Raw genomic sequence first — 14378 nt, 5'->3', positions numbered from 1 at the left:
TTCTCATGATAGGAGCAATCATCAGAAAATATCAAGATGTTTTGTTGATGGAATCCACATTGCATGTTCTTTCCACTTGGTTTTCACAGTTCATAAACCATCTGAGGCTTACTCATTGCAAAATTTACATCTTCAATCAGCGTGCAGTAAACAGCAGGAAGACGAGTAACTCAAATCCTTCCACATACACTGCTGTCCAATGGTGACGACTATCTAAAAACAAGGACAAATGTGCCCAAGAGCAGCGTCCTAAAGGTTTTGTCGCTAAAAAACAACAACAACTTCCGATATTTTGTCTAGTGCCTTGATTAAGCCAATAGCGAGACCCGTCATAATATATTTACGATATATATATATATATATATATATATATATATATATATATATATATATATATATATATATATATATATATATATATATATATATATTGTATTTACAAAATAAATAGTGTATTTACGAAATTACAATACGATAAATGGAATAATCTTTAAATAGTAACGTGAACTTTTCGAAACTTTAAAGCAAATGTCCAAATATATTTAAAAGTTCATGAGAGACGCTCTCAAAAGGCACCGTCTATGTGAGGATGTGTACATGTGCTTAGTATTTAAGGAGATCCTGATCTTGTATGTACAAGAGCCGAGTCCGAGAGATTAAGGTTTTGTCTTCACAAGAAGAAGAAGAACAACAACAACGCCGAGCTCTCTATAAGCAACGTTTGCTACGCGAGAGACTGCTAAAAATATATATTAATGGAATCACAACTGAGCTGCTGTTAGAGAAGCAGGGACAATCAGACCCCTAGAAATCAAGTGTTTAGTGTTCAACCTTACCTGTTGATCTTTCGGTCAGAAGGGACGTGCTCAACATGCAATCCACTGTCACGCAAAACGTTAATCACCGATCTATTTCCAAGAAAGTGGCCTGAAAGAAAAACACCCCAAAACTATCTTAGTGGCACATTTTACAACTCATTTGAACTTGGATGGAGAATAAACATGCAGCATACCTTTGCAGTCACAACAGTGGTATGATGCTCTTGAATTCAGAATGTGAGATGATCAATCACATACAAACATCTGTTTATGGAGCTCACATCTCATTTGGTGCAACATAACATTGATCACCTCAAATATTTAATACAAGATATAACTTGCAAAATCGAAGATTTTTTCAAGTATATTAGTCAGTCGATTTTGTTATTCTGTCTGTCTGTCTGTCTGTCTATCTGACTGTTTGTCACCTACAGGTCACAATTTTAAACCAATCTTCACGAAACTTCAACACATGGTAGAGTTTGTCATGACAAAGAAGCCTATTGTTTTTGAGGTCAAATGGACAAAAGGTCATCAGAAACCAAAGGTCACCAACTTATGTGGAATTTCTAAAATCCTAAATTTTCATCCAATTGACTTGAAATTTGAAGAAGGATTTATATTTCAGGTCACTGAGTTCAACCAGCCATTTATGTTTGAGTTCAACATCGACCAAAAGGTCAACATCGGCCCAAGGTCAATAACTAAGGTTGTGTCTCTAAAATCCTCAATTTTTATTCGATAGACTTGAAATTTGAAGAGGATTTTCACATCAGGTCAATGAATTCAACCATCAATTATTTTTGAGGTCCACATCGGTCAAAAGGACAACATAGGCTGCATTTCTAAAATTGTCAATTTACATCTGATTCACTTGAAATTTGAAGAGGATTTGCATATTTGGTCATTTAATTCAACCACCAATTATTTTTGAAGTCAAATTTGTTTTATGGATTTTGCAAGTATCGTGCTCTGCATGACATCTTCTTCTTGTTATTCTGTCTGTCTGTCTGTCTGTTTGGCTGTCTATTGCCTACAGGTCACAATTTTAAACCAATCTTCATGAAACTTCACTGCATGGTAGAGTTTATCATGAGCAAGAAGCCTAATGTTTTTGTGGTCAAATGGACAAAAGGTCATGAGAGACCAAAGGTCAACAACTTATAAATGTGGAATTTCTAAAAACCTCAATTTTCATCCCATTGACTTGAAATTTGAAGAGGTGTTGCATATTTGGTCATTGTATTGAACCACCTATTATTTTTGAGGTCAACAACTTAGGTGAGATTTCTAAAATCCTCAATTTTCATCTGATTGACTTGAAATTTGAAGAGGATTTGCATATCAGGTCACTGAATTCAACCACCAATTATTTTTGAGGTCAACATAGACCAAAAGGTCAACAACTTCGGTGAGATTTGTAAAATCCTCAATTTTCATCCAATTGACTTGAAATTTGAAGAGTATTTATATATCAGGTCACTGAATTTAACTAGCCAATTATTTTCGAGGTTTTTTTTTCATAAATCATAAATCCTCTTCAAAAAATGTCACAACATGCTGCTCCTGGTGTATGTAAACATTCATTACAAATCATAATTTTCATTTTTTTCTAAAAATGCTTGCAGCCCCATTTGTAGAAAGGCCCACGAGGGGTAGTGCAGTGTGAGACCTCTTTATAAGTGTCGTGGATCGGCTTGCTATGCTCACTTCTCCACATGTTGATGCAGAGATTGATACCACAGATTTGCTGTGTCGTCATGATTTACACCAATCATAATGCAAACATTTATTTTGTACAAATGTATTTGCAATATTTATATTATATTTAAATTTTATTTGCAATATGAAAATGTCCAAGTGGTCTAAAGCTTTAAATGGTCAAGGGTCTAACCTGTCTGAAGGCCTAAGTGGTCTTAAGGGACGTAAGGGGTGTCAACGTCTAAAGGTTCTAGGGATAAAAAGGGTATAAAAGGTCTCAAGGGTGAAGGAATCTCAAGGTGTCTAAAGTGTTGAAAGGGTCTTAAAGGTAAAAGGGGTCCTAAGTGGTCTGAACAAGTCAAAAGGGTCTTATGGGTCTTGTGGATGTTTTGGGTCAATTGGGCCTTTTGGATCCTCTGGGTCTTTTAGATATTCTGGGTCTTTTGGATCTGCTGGGCATTTTTGGGTCTTCTGGGGCTTTTGGAATCCTCGGGGTCATTTGGGTCCTCTGGGTCTTTTGAGTCCTCAGGGTCTTTTTTGGGTCCTTGGGGTATTTATGTCTAAAGGATCTTGGAGATCTCAAATGGTTGAAAGGGACTCAATCGTCTAAAGGTGCATTCCAATAGTACGTACTTAAGTGACGTATGCCTTTGAAGTCAGGGTGCAACTGATGTTCAAAGAATACATCATTAAAGTAGATGTATATAGTCACACGGCCTCACAGACTGCTTCACAGCATGGACTGTGATTTTCGTATATATATATATATATATATATATATATATATATATATATATATATATATATATATATATATATATATATATATATATATATATACTGGTGTGGATAGGCGCGCTTCGAGCACCTCACCACACATCGCTGCAGAGGCATAGGCATCTTTGACCATGGCTGCTTTCTCTGGGAGTTAAGGCCCAGTCACACCTTGACGTTTTAGCCAGATTATGCCGATTTTTGGAAAATTTTTCGAAAACGTTGGTACACGTCGAATACGTTATGGGTAAGTTTTGATAACATTGAGAGCACGCTGAAAAACACTGCCATACGTCGTTGTACGCTGGCTTTAAACATTGTACTTTTTGGTTGTCCTCAAATTTTCCATGCTTGAAATTTTAAGACTTATACCAGCGTTTGACTCACAAGTTCCGCATAACACTGGCTATGAGTTGTAGGCACATCACGCGATCGTTGACACACGTTACTTGTAAGTTACTCATAAGTAGAAACACGTCGAGGTAATGGTTAGCGTACCCGAAACTTATTTCTAACCTATGAGTAACGTGTTGTACTTACGTTACGCGATCGGTGACACACGTTACTTGTAAGGTGCTCATAAGTCGAAACACATCAAGGTAATGGTTAGCGTCAGTGTTCCAGACTCCCTGTTTTTTTGTGGGGGGGGGGTTTTCTTCCTTCCTTCAGTATGATGGTGATTTTGACACTTCGATTTCTAGTGCGGTTATAATATAATATAATTAATAGGCTGCCGCTCAACGATTTAAATCATAACCGCACTGTACACTGAACACTGTCATACCGAAGTAAAAAAAACAAAAAACGGGAGTCTGGAACACTGACGCTAACCATTACCGTGACGTGTTTCGACTTATGAGTACCTTACAAGTAACGTGTGTCGATGTGTGTCAACGATCGCATATCGTGCGTACAACTTATTCCCATCGCATGCGGAACATGTATCATACGGCAAGTACGTCGTAAAATTTTCAATATGTTTAAAATTACAAGACGTACTCCACTTAATACGACGTATGATAGCGTACTTTAGCATTCTATTCACGCATACCAAACTTAACCACACCGTATTTGATGTGTGCCAACGTTTTCGATGGATTTTTCAGAGGTCGGCATACGCTGGCAAGATCGCCAAGGTGTGACTGCGATGTTGACACTTCCATTTCTGCGGCGGTTATGATTTGAATCGTTGTGCGTCAGCCTTTTCATAACCTACGCCACGTCATCGTCGGCGATGCTTGCAGCGCGCTATGCTTAAGTTAGACTATCGTTGGGCATAGGTTGTGAAGGCTGACAACAGGTTCAGCATTCGTTGGTATAAGTTATCTATAACACAACGAAACGTTCTGTGTCCGTTACTAATACTTTATGCATAAGACCAAGTCGTTATGAATATGTCCAAATCTTTAAAAAAATATATCAAAAGTTCAACGTTCTTTCGCCCACTTCTCAATTTCGATTAATCAAGTCAAAGTAACAAAAAACACTCGTGCTAATGAACACAGGTAAGTCACGAATGTGTTTCTTATGTCAGCTTTACATATATAAACAACATGGTGGAGTTTGTTAAAGAAATTCGAAGAAGATGAAAACGTTTTTGTCACAAATATACAACACATCTAATATATAAAGATCATTCTAACCACTCACGGACTGATATTAACGTTTGGTACCTTCCGGGTGACGTAGAAAGCTGAAATTTTGCGTGCCGAGGGATATCAAAGCCGATATACCGGGGAAAACCACAGAACCATCAAAAATCATCCGTAAATGAAAATATAAAGAAATGAGGAAAAAATGAAAATAAATAAATGAAAAAAAACAACAAAACAAATGCATGCGAGTGACCCGAGACAATGGGGAAGCATGGTTTGTTATTGCTTACAATGTGGAAGCATACCCCGCTAGTAACCATATACATTTGCTCCATTATAATAAGATAGATGATCCCAATATGGTGGAGGTGGGAGTACATCTAGGGACAAGTGACCATAATGTAGTAAGTGCTACTTTGTTGTTGAGATATGGTCGGTGGTTGGTCTGCATAAGATGAATGGGCAACTTTCAAGGAGAAAATGTGTAGGGTGAAGTGAAGTTCCTGTGAGGTGTAATGGTCGACGCAGAAACAGACCTGGGTGGATGAATAGGGAGGTAAGGAGTGTAATTTGGGATAAACAGACGGCATTCATGAAGTACAAAATAACAGGACTAGAGTCTTATACATCAGCATACGAGGAAGCAGAGACTAGTTAAGTAAATAACTTGGCAGGCCAAAAGGGAATATGAAAAGGACATAACGAAGAATATTAAACAGGTTTGTGGGTTTGTTGACTTGTTTACAGGACTGTGGGTTTGTTTGATTACATGTTTGTAAAAGGGCTCCTAATGGGTCAGTGATAGATGACACGAGGTTGGAGGGATGACATGAACAGTAACACATTATTTAAGTATATAACTGGGGTAAATAAAAGGTTAGGTCCATTGGGAAATATCAGAGAAAGATTGGTTAGTGATGAAAGTGGCTAAAGAGTTATTTTGCTTCAGAGTTTACATCAGCACAGTCAGGGTATTTACCGATAGTTGAGGGTATCCATCAAAGAGGTTAAGAAGGGCTTTGAGATGAGATCCAGGTAGAAGTGGAGGAAGTCAATAAACAGCTCAGAAAATTAATGGATGATAAAGCTCGATGGTCAGATACTATGTATCCTCGACTATTGAAGGAAGTGGCTGAGCAGATAAGAATGGTGATAGCAGAATAACAGCTTGTTGGAATCAAGACAAGTAACTGGTAAATGGAGAGTAGCAAATGTAACGACGCTATTTAATGAAAGTTCCAGAGAAGAACTGGGGAACGATGGACCTATTAGTTTGATTTCAGTTGTGGGAAGGTGTTGGAGACATCAATAAAGGAATGTATAGGGAAACATTTAAATAACTTCAAACTAATTTAAGGTAATCAGCATGGATTTACCAAAGGCACATCATGTTTAACAAATTTATTGAAATCATATGAAGCAGTTTCTGATTGGGTTGATGGGGGGAAGTGAAGTTGATGTAGTTTATCGATACTTTCAGAAAGCGATTGTGAAGGCACCACATTTAGAAGGCTGTTAACTAAGGTGAGTGCTTGTGGATTGGCCGGTGGCAGAGCCAACTGGATTGGGAACTGGCTTAACGACAGGAAGAAAAGAATGATGGTGAACGGGAGGATAATCGGCTGGAAGGATATAAGTAATGGGGTACCCCAGGGATCGGATCTAGGACCATTATTATTTATAATCTACATCAATGATTTAGACAATGGCGTTGGAAGTAGGTGCTTCAAATTGGCAGATGACACTAAGGTTCGAGGTATAAGGTGGACAGCAGAGAGGGGAGTAATCTGATTCAGAAAAAAAACCCCAAAAACCTAGATACTTTGTTGATTCGGCAAGAGATTGGTAGATGTAGTTTCACATCAGTAAATGTAAGGAGCTGCGTTTCAGCACGAATAACGAAAATAGAGATAATACAATGTCAGGGGCAGTGTTGGAGTGTGTGACACAAGGAAAAGATCTAAGGGGCAGTAATAGATGTAGGATGGAAACAGACATTACAATGCCAGCCAGCCATCGGTAAAGCTAATCCAACCTTAGGTTGTATTCATAGTAGGTTAACTTATAAATCAAAAGAGGTAGTGTTAACACTGTACAGATATTTAGTGAGACCTTACTTTGAACATTGCATTCGGTTGTGGTCACTACATTTCAGGAATGACATAGCTGCCATAGAGAGTGTCCAGCATGGAGTGACTAGATTGATTCCTGGGCTAGCTATACTTAGTGAAAGAGACTAGACTTTATACATTACAAAAGAGGGGTACACAAGGGGATCTGATAGAGATGTTTAAGATAATAAAGACTATAAAGGCAATAAGTGTGGAAAGGTTTTTCAGGAGAATGGACACTGAAAGCACCAGGGCCATAGCTTGAGAGTGAAGAAGAGGAGAGTTGGGATGATGTGAACCCATACCAGGGGTGTTTTACTCAGTGGGTAGTTAATGCATGGAATTGTCACCCTGGAGCAATGGTGGGAATTGAAATGGTTGAAGGGTTTAAAGTGGAGTTAGATAGGTTCCTGGAAGCATTGAAGATGTAATGGTACATGGATATTGGTGGAAATGTGTGGGCAGGATGTGCGGGTTGGCCTTCTCCTGCATCGGACTTCCTTGTATAATAAAACAAGCTGCGTCACCCGATCAATATCAGGTTACTTAGACTTTAGTAAACCGTCAACAAGATGGATGTTTAAAGCTGTTACAAAAATTAATCAGAGTGCATCATGCCAAAGATGGACCAAAAGGCCTCATTTCCTTGTTTGAGGTTGCTTTCTCCTCAGCCTCACATTGTCGTTTCAACCCTGTGCACACAAAGCGAAAAGCGAGGTGAAGCAATTGGTTCACTTTGCCTTTCTGTCTGTCTACAAACGCCAATTTATGGTCGAGGCACAATTTAATTTCAATTAAACGTTATATTTTGAACACAAATGAGAACACAAATCAGAAAAAGAACCTGTAGTTTTGTAGTATTTTAGTCTTGAATTTGTCCTGATCATTGTGCATGTGCAGAAAGGAGTGAGTTAGCCTGTCTGCCCATCCTGCGGTCAAACAAAGTTGATAATCATTCCAAAACATGAAATTTACTCTTTTCAGCGATGTTATAAATAACACAAACAACAGGCACCAAGAACTAATGAAACATGTTAAACAAGGTAGTGTAAAATATATTGGTGGTATATACCCTAACCCTAACAGCTTGGTGGTAAACTTCAGAAATTGTTTTTTCTACAACCTTTAAAGTCTTCATTTTATTTAAAGTTAATTATATACTTGAACACTGTGGAACACAAGTCAACTTTTTGGCACTTTCAAAACTCCTCCATTAATCAGTACTTTGACAAAATTTTACAGCATTTTACATCATCACGACCAATCAAATTTATCTCTCACTGACCCCGCCCATGTCCTTGCTCCCAAGACTGCATGGGGTAAGGTGTTCTCCGAACTCTCTATAGTTACCTCCACCACCAAAGATGGACAAAGGTCATGTCGTCAACCCTGTTGGTCTGTTTGTCTGAATGTTTGTTTGCCTGTCTATCTTTGAACAGGATATCTCAAAAATTTGTGGACGGATTTTGACGAAATTTGGTGAACAGTTTGGGTGTGTGACAAGGATAAAAGGATTCGATCTGGATCTGGAAATTCAAATTAAAAAAAAATTATTCTTCACCATTGAGAGATTGTGCCAAAAACGATATGTAGCACAATATCTCAAAAAGCTATGGAAGGATTCGGACGAAACATGGTGGGCAGGGAGAGTATTTGACAAGGAAAGAATTGATTCAATTTTTGGTGAAGATCCAAATCCGGATCTGAGAGTTTTTAAAAGTGATTCTTCACGATCTATACTATAAGAGAGCAGTTTATCTGTGTGTCTATGTATCACCAATTTTTCTCAGAGATGGCTGAACGAATCTTTATCAAACTTTCATGGGTTTGTCAGTGAGTGCCAGGGAGTGCTTCAGACCAAAAAATAAAAAATAAAAACTTGAAAATTTTGAAAAAAAGAAGTTTGATTTCTTTGAATATATATATATATATATATATATATATATATACATATATACATACATATATATATATATATATATATATATATATATATATATATATATATACATATATACATACATATATATACTCGCAGGGTGTGCTGACACATTGTCTAAGCATCCATATCATGTTTCCCCATTGTCTCGGGTCGCTCACCTGCGTTTGATTTTTCATTTATTTATTTATATTTTCATTTTTGGATGCTTTCCGATGGTTCTGCGATTTTTCCTGGTATATTGGCTTCAATGTCCGTTGGCACACAAAATTTTCACACTTCCCCATTGTCTCAGGTCACTCACCTGCATTTTTTTCCTTTTTTTTGTTTTTCATTTATGGATGTTGTCGACGATTCTGTGATGTTTTCTGTTGTATTGGCTTCGGTGTCCAGGGGCACACAAAATTTCAGTTATCTACGTCACCAGGAATGTATACACACATGTATATATATATATATATATATATATATATATATATATATATATATATATATATATATATATATACACACATCATTCTTTGCATGAAAGGGTGCAGGTGGACCCCAACCTTCTCTAAAAGGAAATGTGTATCGTTATAGTGCCACCTGGTGGAAGCGGGTTATAAAAGTCATTCCAAAATACACCGTAGACATCATGAAGGTGGGGGAGTTAACCTGTCTGCAAGGACAGGTTCTTTGCTCGTGGACGTTAATTTACAAGGAAAGATCAACCCCACGAGCAGCAGACCGAATGTCAACTTTTGAAGTGCAGAAAGATTGGAAAAGTGCAAACGTGCTCAAGTACAACCAACCCTGTCCCTCTAGGTTTGGGAATATTCCTCGAGGTTTCGGTGCATCGACATCTTGACCACAGGGTGATATATGAGAGAGACATGCGATTCTGTGTTTTCACGGGAATTTGACCCAAACTTATATGGTGCTGGTGGGTATTGGCTGGATAATTGCTCTTGTGGGAAGCAGTCTTGTTTGTTTCAAAGATGAATACAAAGTCTTGAGCCGGGTTCTGCACAAACTGACTTCGTGTGTACATGTGAAGTATGCACCATGTTGATTTATAGATTATATTCCCTTAAATTTAGAACCCTCTATGGTTGTAAATAAAGTGTCAAGTATTAATGACTTCCCAGTTAAGCTGTACCATTTCAAGACAGCCCTGTGGTCAAGATGTCAATGCACCTGAGCCTTTAATCCCTGTGGTCAAGATGTTGATCCTGTGAACAAAGACTCAGGTGCATTGACATCTTGACCACAGGGCTGCCTTGAAATAGTACAGCTTAACTGGGAAATAATTACTACTATACACTGGGAAATAATGCAACCATAGAGGGTTCGAAGTTTAACATAATTTAATCTGTTCACTTACGTGGTACTGACTTAGTGCATACACACCAAGTCAGTTTGTCCACAACCGAGCTCATCACTTTGTATTCATCGTTGAAACAACCAAGACTGCTCCCCCCGCAAGAGCAATTACCAAGCCAGTACCAACCAGCACGTACAAGTTCAGGTCAAATTTCTGTGAAAACAGCGAACAGCATGTCTCTCTCTCTCATCTATCACTCAGCTCTTAGACTGTACACCACAAGCTGATGAGCTCACTTGTTAAATTTCACAACTGCACCAACAGCTTCCCATTCCACTCCAACTATTCCTCCCACCTTCTCCTTCCCCCAAATGCTCCTCTCCAACCTCAACACCTCAAACCACAGACCTGTCCATTTCAGTCTACTGTAGGACAAAGGCCTTCCTCAATTCATGTTGAGGGGTGTTTAGCACACTCTCAATGCTTGCCAAGTGCGGGCTAGCGAGAGGGAGCAGCCATGGGAATCGAACCCAAGCCAGCCAGTGGAGACAGAAACAAGAGTTAAACCAGCTCAAGAAAACGAATGTAACTAAAACACTACAACACAATGCAAAACTCTCACTACCGCAATGCATCCATGGCTCAAAATATTGTTACAAAATAGTTTTCAGATAATTGAAAGTTTAGTTTTCAGAGTTTGCTGGAAGGGAATTGATGTTGAACATTTTTAAAGTACAAGTTTAAATAAAATCGAGTTTATAGTGTAGTGAGAAGGTTATGGGCCATCTCCGCATGATGAACGATGACGATCATCGTATAACTCGGGTCAAGTTGGAAGAATAAGAAAGAGAAACTTGGGCAAGTAAAACGGATTGTAATTTTTTTTTTTCTATCAACACCAAGTACAACACTTGTGTGGGAAGGGAAGAAAGAAAAGGAGGTTAAAAAGATGTGCGCTAAAGAGACAGGGAGAAATCAGATGTCTTGTCCTTTTTGACTGTTAGGTTATATGTAAAATGGACCATTAAACTCCTGAAGGATTACTTGTAATTAACAAACCTAGAAAATACATTTTATTGTCATAGTGAGTGACTGTGATGGGTCTTTGTTGGTTTCTTCTTCTTTCATATTCAGCACATGACTGTGAGTAGCATCATTGGCTGAGGAGACACAGCCGTGCCACTGATGCAGCGCCCCCCCTGTAGGTTATGGCAGCAATTTGGAATTTGGCCAGCATACCGGCGAGAGCTTGCCGACTCTTCACGAAGGGCACCGTGGGATTTTTAGCGTCCACCAACCAATACCGGCAGACGGGACGCCCAGTTTAACGTCAATCGGAAGAACGGCACACACATTGATGCCTCACCCTGCCTGCGAGTCGACACCAGGATGACGGTGTGTCCCTGGGCCAAGAATCAAACCCAGGCTCCATGGACTCGGAGGCGAATATGTATACCTCCAGGCTATCCTGCCAGCCTCTCCTTATTGTGTACATTTTGCTGCATTAAAAAAAAAAAAACTCACAAATTGGTCAATATCGAGTGCAACAACATTGTGTGTCGACTGGCCTCGAATGCCAACATTAAAAGCCAGCATCTCACCCACGCCGAAGGCAAAGAAAAAACTCTTGTCTGGATGTCGGAGGAGCAGAGAGTACACACGCTGTGCCATGCGTGCGTTCCTCTTGTAGATGAGTTCCTGCCGAAGATAGTGATCAATGGAGTGGGCCACGAAGGCATCATCTGGGGACAGTGAGCCGTCAATCCAACCTAATACCTGCAACACATTAGATACACAATCTTTGTGAGGACCTCTGTGAAAAGGTTTCTGTAAAAAAAAAATAAAAAAAATGAACAATGACCTTGTTGTCCAAAAATATTGATGAATTGCCATTGGCTCCCACTCTTTCACTTGACTTATGTGCCACATACATAGAGCATATGCAAAAAAATAGTGATGCTGTGCTGTACTCTCAACTCCCTGATCTGCCCCCTTTCCTTTACATAGCCCATATGTCCACCTTTTTTTTTTTTTTTTTTTTTTTTTTTTGTATACCTTGATCGAGGCTCGTATGAGAGCTAACACACAACTCACAGCAAGGAGGCATGAGACAAGAGGGGCGGGAGTGGAAGGGACAAAACAGTGGGGAACAGACACATTAGGTGAACTGTGGAAGGGAGAGGGATGGGGATGGGACGGGGAACGTGGCGAAGAGAAGATGGACATTACAGGGACTTTCAGGAAGGAAAGCAGGAGAATTGAAGGAAGTGGGCTTGGGTGGATTATCGGGGGTAGAAAAGATCGAGGATTTGGATGGGGGAAGATAAGAGGTGGTGGTGAACAGCTGTTTTGAAAGCCTGGAGGGAAGAATGGGAAAGAATAGAGTGAGGAAGTTTATTCCAAAGGCGGGAAAAAAGAGGAATGAAAGAGTGAAGATGAGCAGTGATTCGTGATTTTGGTAGTTTTACCAGAAGAAGGGGGTTGTTGGCGGACCTTGAGCGCCTTGTGGAAATGTGGTTGGGACAAATCGCAGAGAGAGCAGGGGGGGGCAAGGCTGGAGAGGAGTCGGTAGAAGACAGAAAGACCACCGACCAACCTGCGGTGATTGAGTGAGAGGCCCAAAGACTCAGCTTCATTGCGGGAGATGCCAATGATCTTAAAAGCCTCTGGTTTCGACAGCGTGAAGCCGAGAAAGGTGGGAGGCAGGAGCACCAGCCCAGAGGGAGAGCAGTACTCCATCAGGCTACGGACAAAAGCTTTGTAAGTAGTCAGGAGCTCAAGAGGGCCGAGGAAGGACTTTGCACGACGGAGGATTCCCAGTCGGCGACTGGCTTTTGAGGCAAGGTTGGAAATGTGACTTTCCCAGGAAAGGTCATGGCAGATAGTGAGACCCAGAAGCTTGAAAGAAAAGACTTCTTCCAGAGGATTGTTGAGAAAGTGGATGGGGGGTTTTCTAAACGGTCCTTTCGAAGAGACATAGTGAGAGTGTGAGATTTGTGTGGATTGAAAGACATGTTCCACGTGTTGGACCAGTTTGTGATTTTATCCAGATCTGCAGTGAGCGAAGAAGCTGCTGCTTGCCGGTCTGAGGGATGACAGATGGTACGGCAGAGGGTGGAGTCATCGGCAAAGAGAAATAGAGGATTTTCCAGAGAGTCCGAGAGATCATTGATGAAAACCAGAAAAAGAACAGGGCCCAGAACGCTACCTTGAGGAACTCCAGCCTGCACAGGAAGAGGGGATGAAATAACTCCATTTAGGGCCACACGTTGACTGCGACAGGAGAGGGAAGTCTGCGAGCGATGAGTGGAGATGGCCTTGAATACCATGGGAAGAGAGTTTGGTGAGTAGGGCAGGGTGCCAGACTGTGTCAAAAGCACGTGATATGTCCAGGGATACGGCTCGGATTTCCTGTCTGGCATTGAGGACCTCCATCCATTGATGGGAGAGCAGTAGCAGCATATCCAGGGTAGAGTGACCTGGTCTGAAACCAAATTGATGATTGGAAATCAAGCCATTGGAGAAGAGGAAGGATTTCATGTCTGAAGCGATGATGGATTCCATAACCTTGCTGATGATTGGGAGAAGGCTGATTGGTCTGTAGTTACAGGGATCTGTTTTTGCACCTTTTTATGCAGGGCAGTGATGTTAGCAGATTTCCAAGCAGATGGCAGATGACCTTGGGAAAATGAGAGGGTGAATAGAACAGAGAGAGGGTGAGCAAGAGCAGAAGAGCAGGCTTTGAGGACACGTGGGCTGATGCCGTCTGGACCGGTTGCAGAATCTGACTCGAGGTTTGAAAGCAAGCTCTCCACCTTGTCAGGAGAAAAGGATACAGAGTCCAGGGACAGTTGGGTGCGACTGGGTAAAGTGGGTAGAGATAGTGATGGGTTTGGGACACAAGATTTAGCTGCAAACACCGAGTTTAGACATTCAGCTTTATCACGTGTGGAATCAGCAGTGCGGCCATTTGAGGTAAGGGAGGGGATGGAGGGGGAACATACACCAGAAACAGATTTGATTAAACGCCACCAGGATTTTGAGGAGGGAGAGAGGTTTGAGAGTTCAGACTTGAGATGAGAAAGATGTTGTTTTCTGGCTCTCCTGAGGGTAGATACACACTTGTTCCGAGCT

General features: G+C 40.4%; 1 protein-coding gene across 2 annotated transcripts in view; it reads right to left on the bottom strand.

The window, feature by feature from the left end:
• The window catches only part of LOC147024980 (metalloprotease TIKI2-like), a 92767-nt gene that overhangs the window by 25644 nt on the left and 52745 nt on the right, over nt 1-14378 (bottom strand). For both annotated transcript variants that reach the window (XM_085885476.1, XM_085885477.1), the window contains exons 6-7: nt 11846-12020; nt 837-927 (exon numbers count right to left, since the gene is read on the bottom strand). In XM_085885476.1, coding sequence (XP_085741602.1) covers nt 837-927; nt 11846-12020 — 266 coding nt within the window. The remainder of the gene's footprint in view (nt 1-836; nt 928-11845; nt 12021-14378) is intronic.

The sequence above is a fragment of the Eptatretus burgeri genome, chromosome 6 (assembly GCF_056783735.1).
Source record: "Eptatretus burgeri isolate ZD-2024b chromosome 6, Ebu_testis_v1, whole genome shotgun sequence".
Lineage (NCBI taxonomy): Eukaryota > Metazoa > Chordata > Myxini > Myxiniformes > Myxinidae > Eptatretus > Eptatretus burgeri.
Note: the sequence above shows the minus strand (reverse complement) of the source record. Positions and strands in the feature narration are given on the sequence as shown.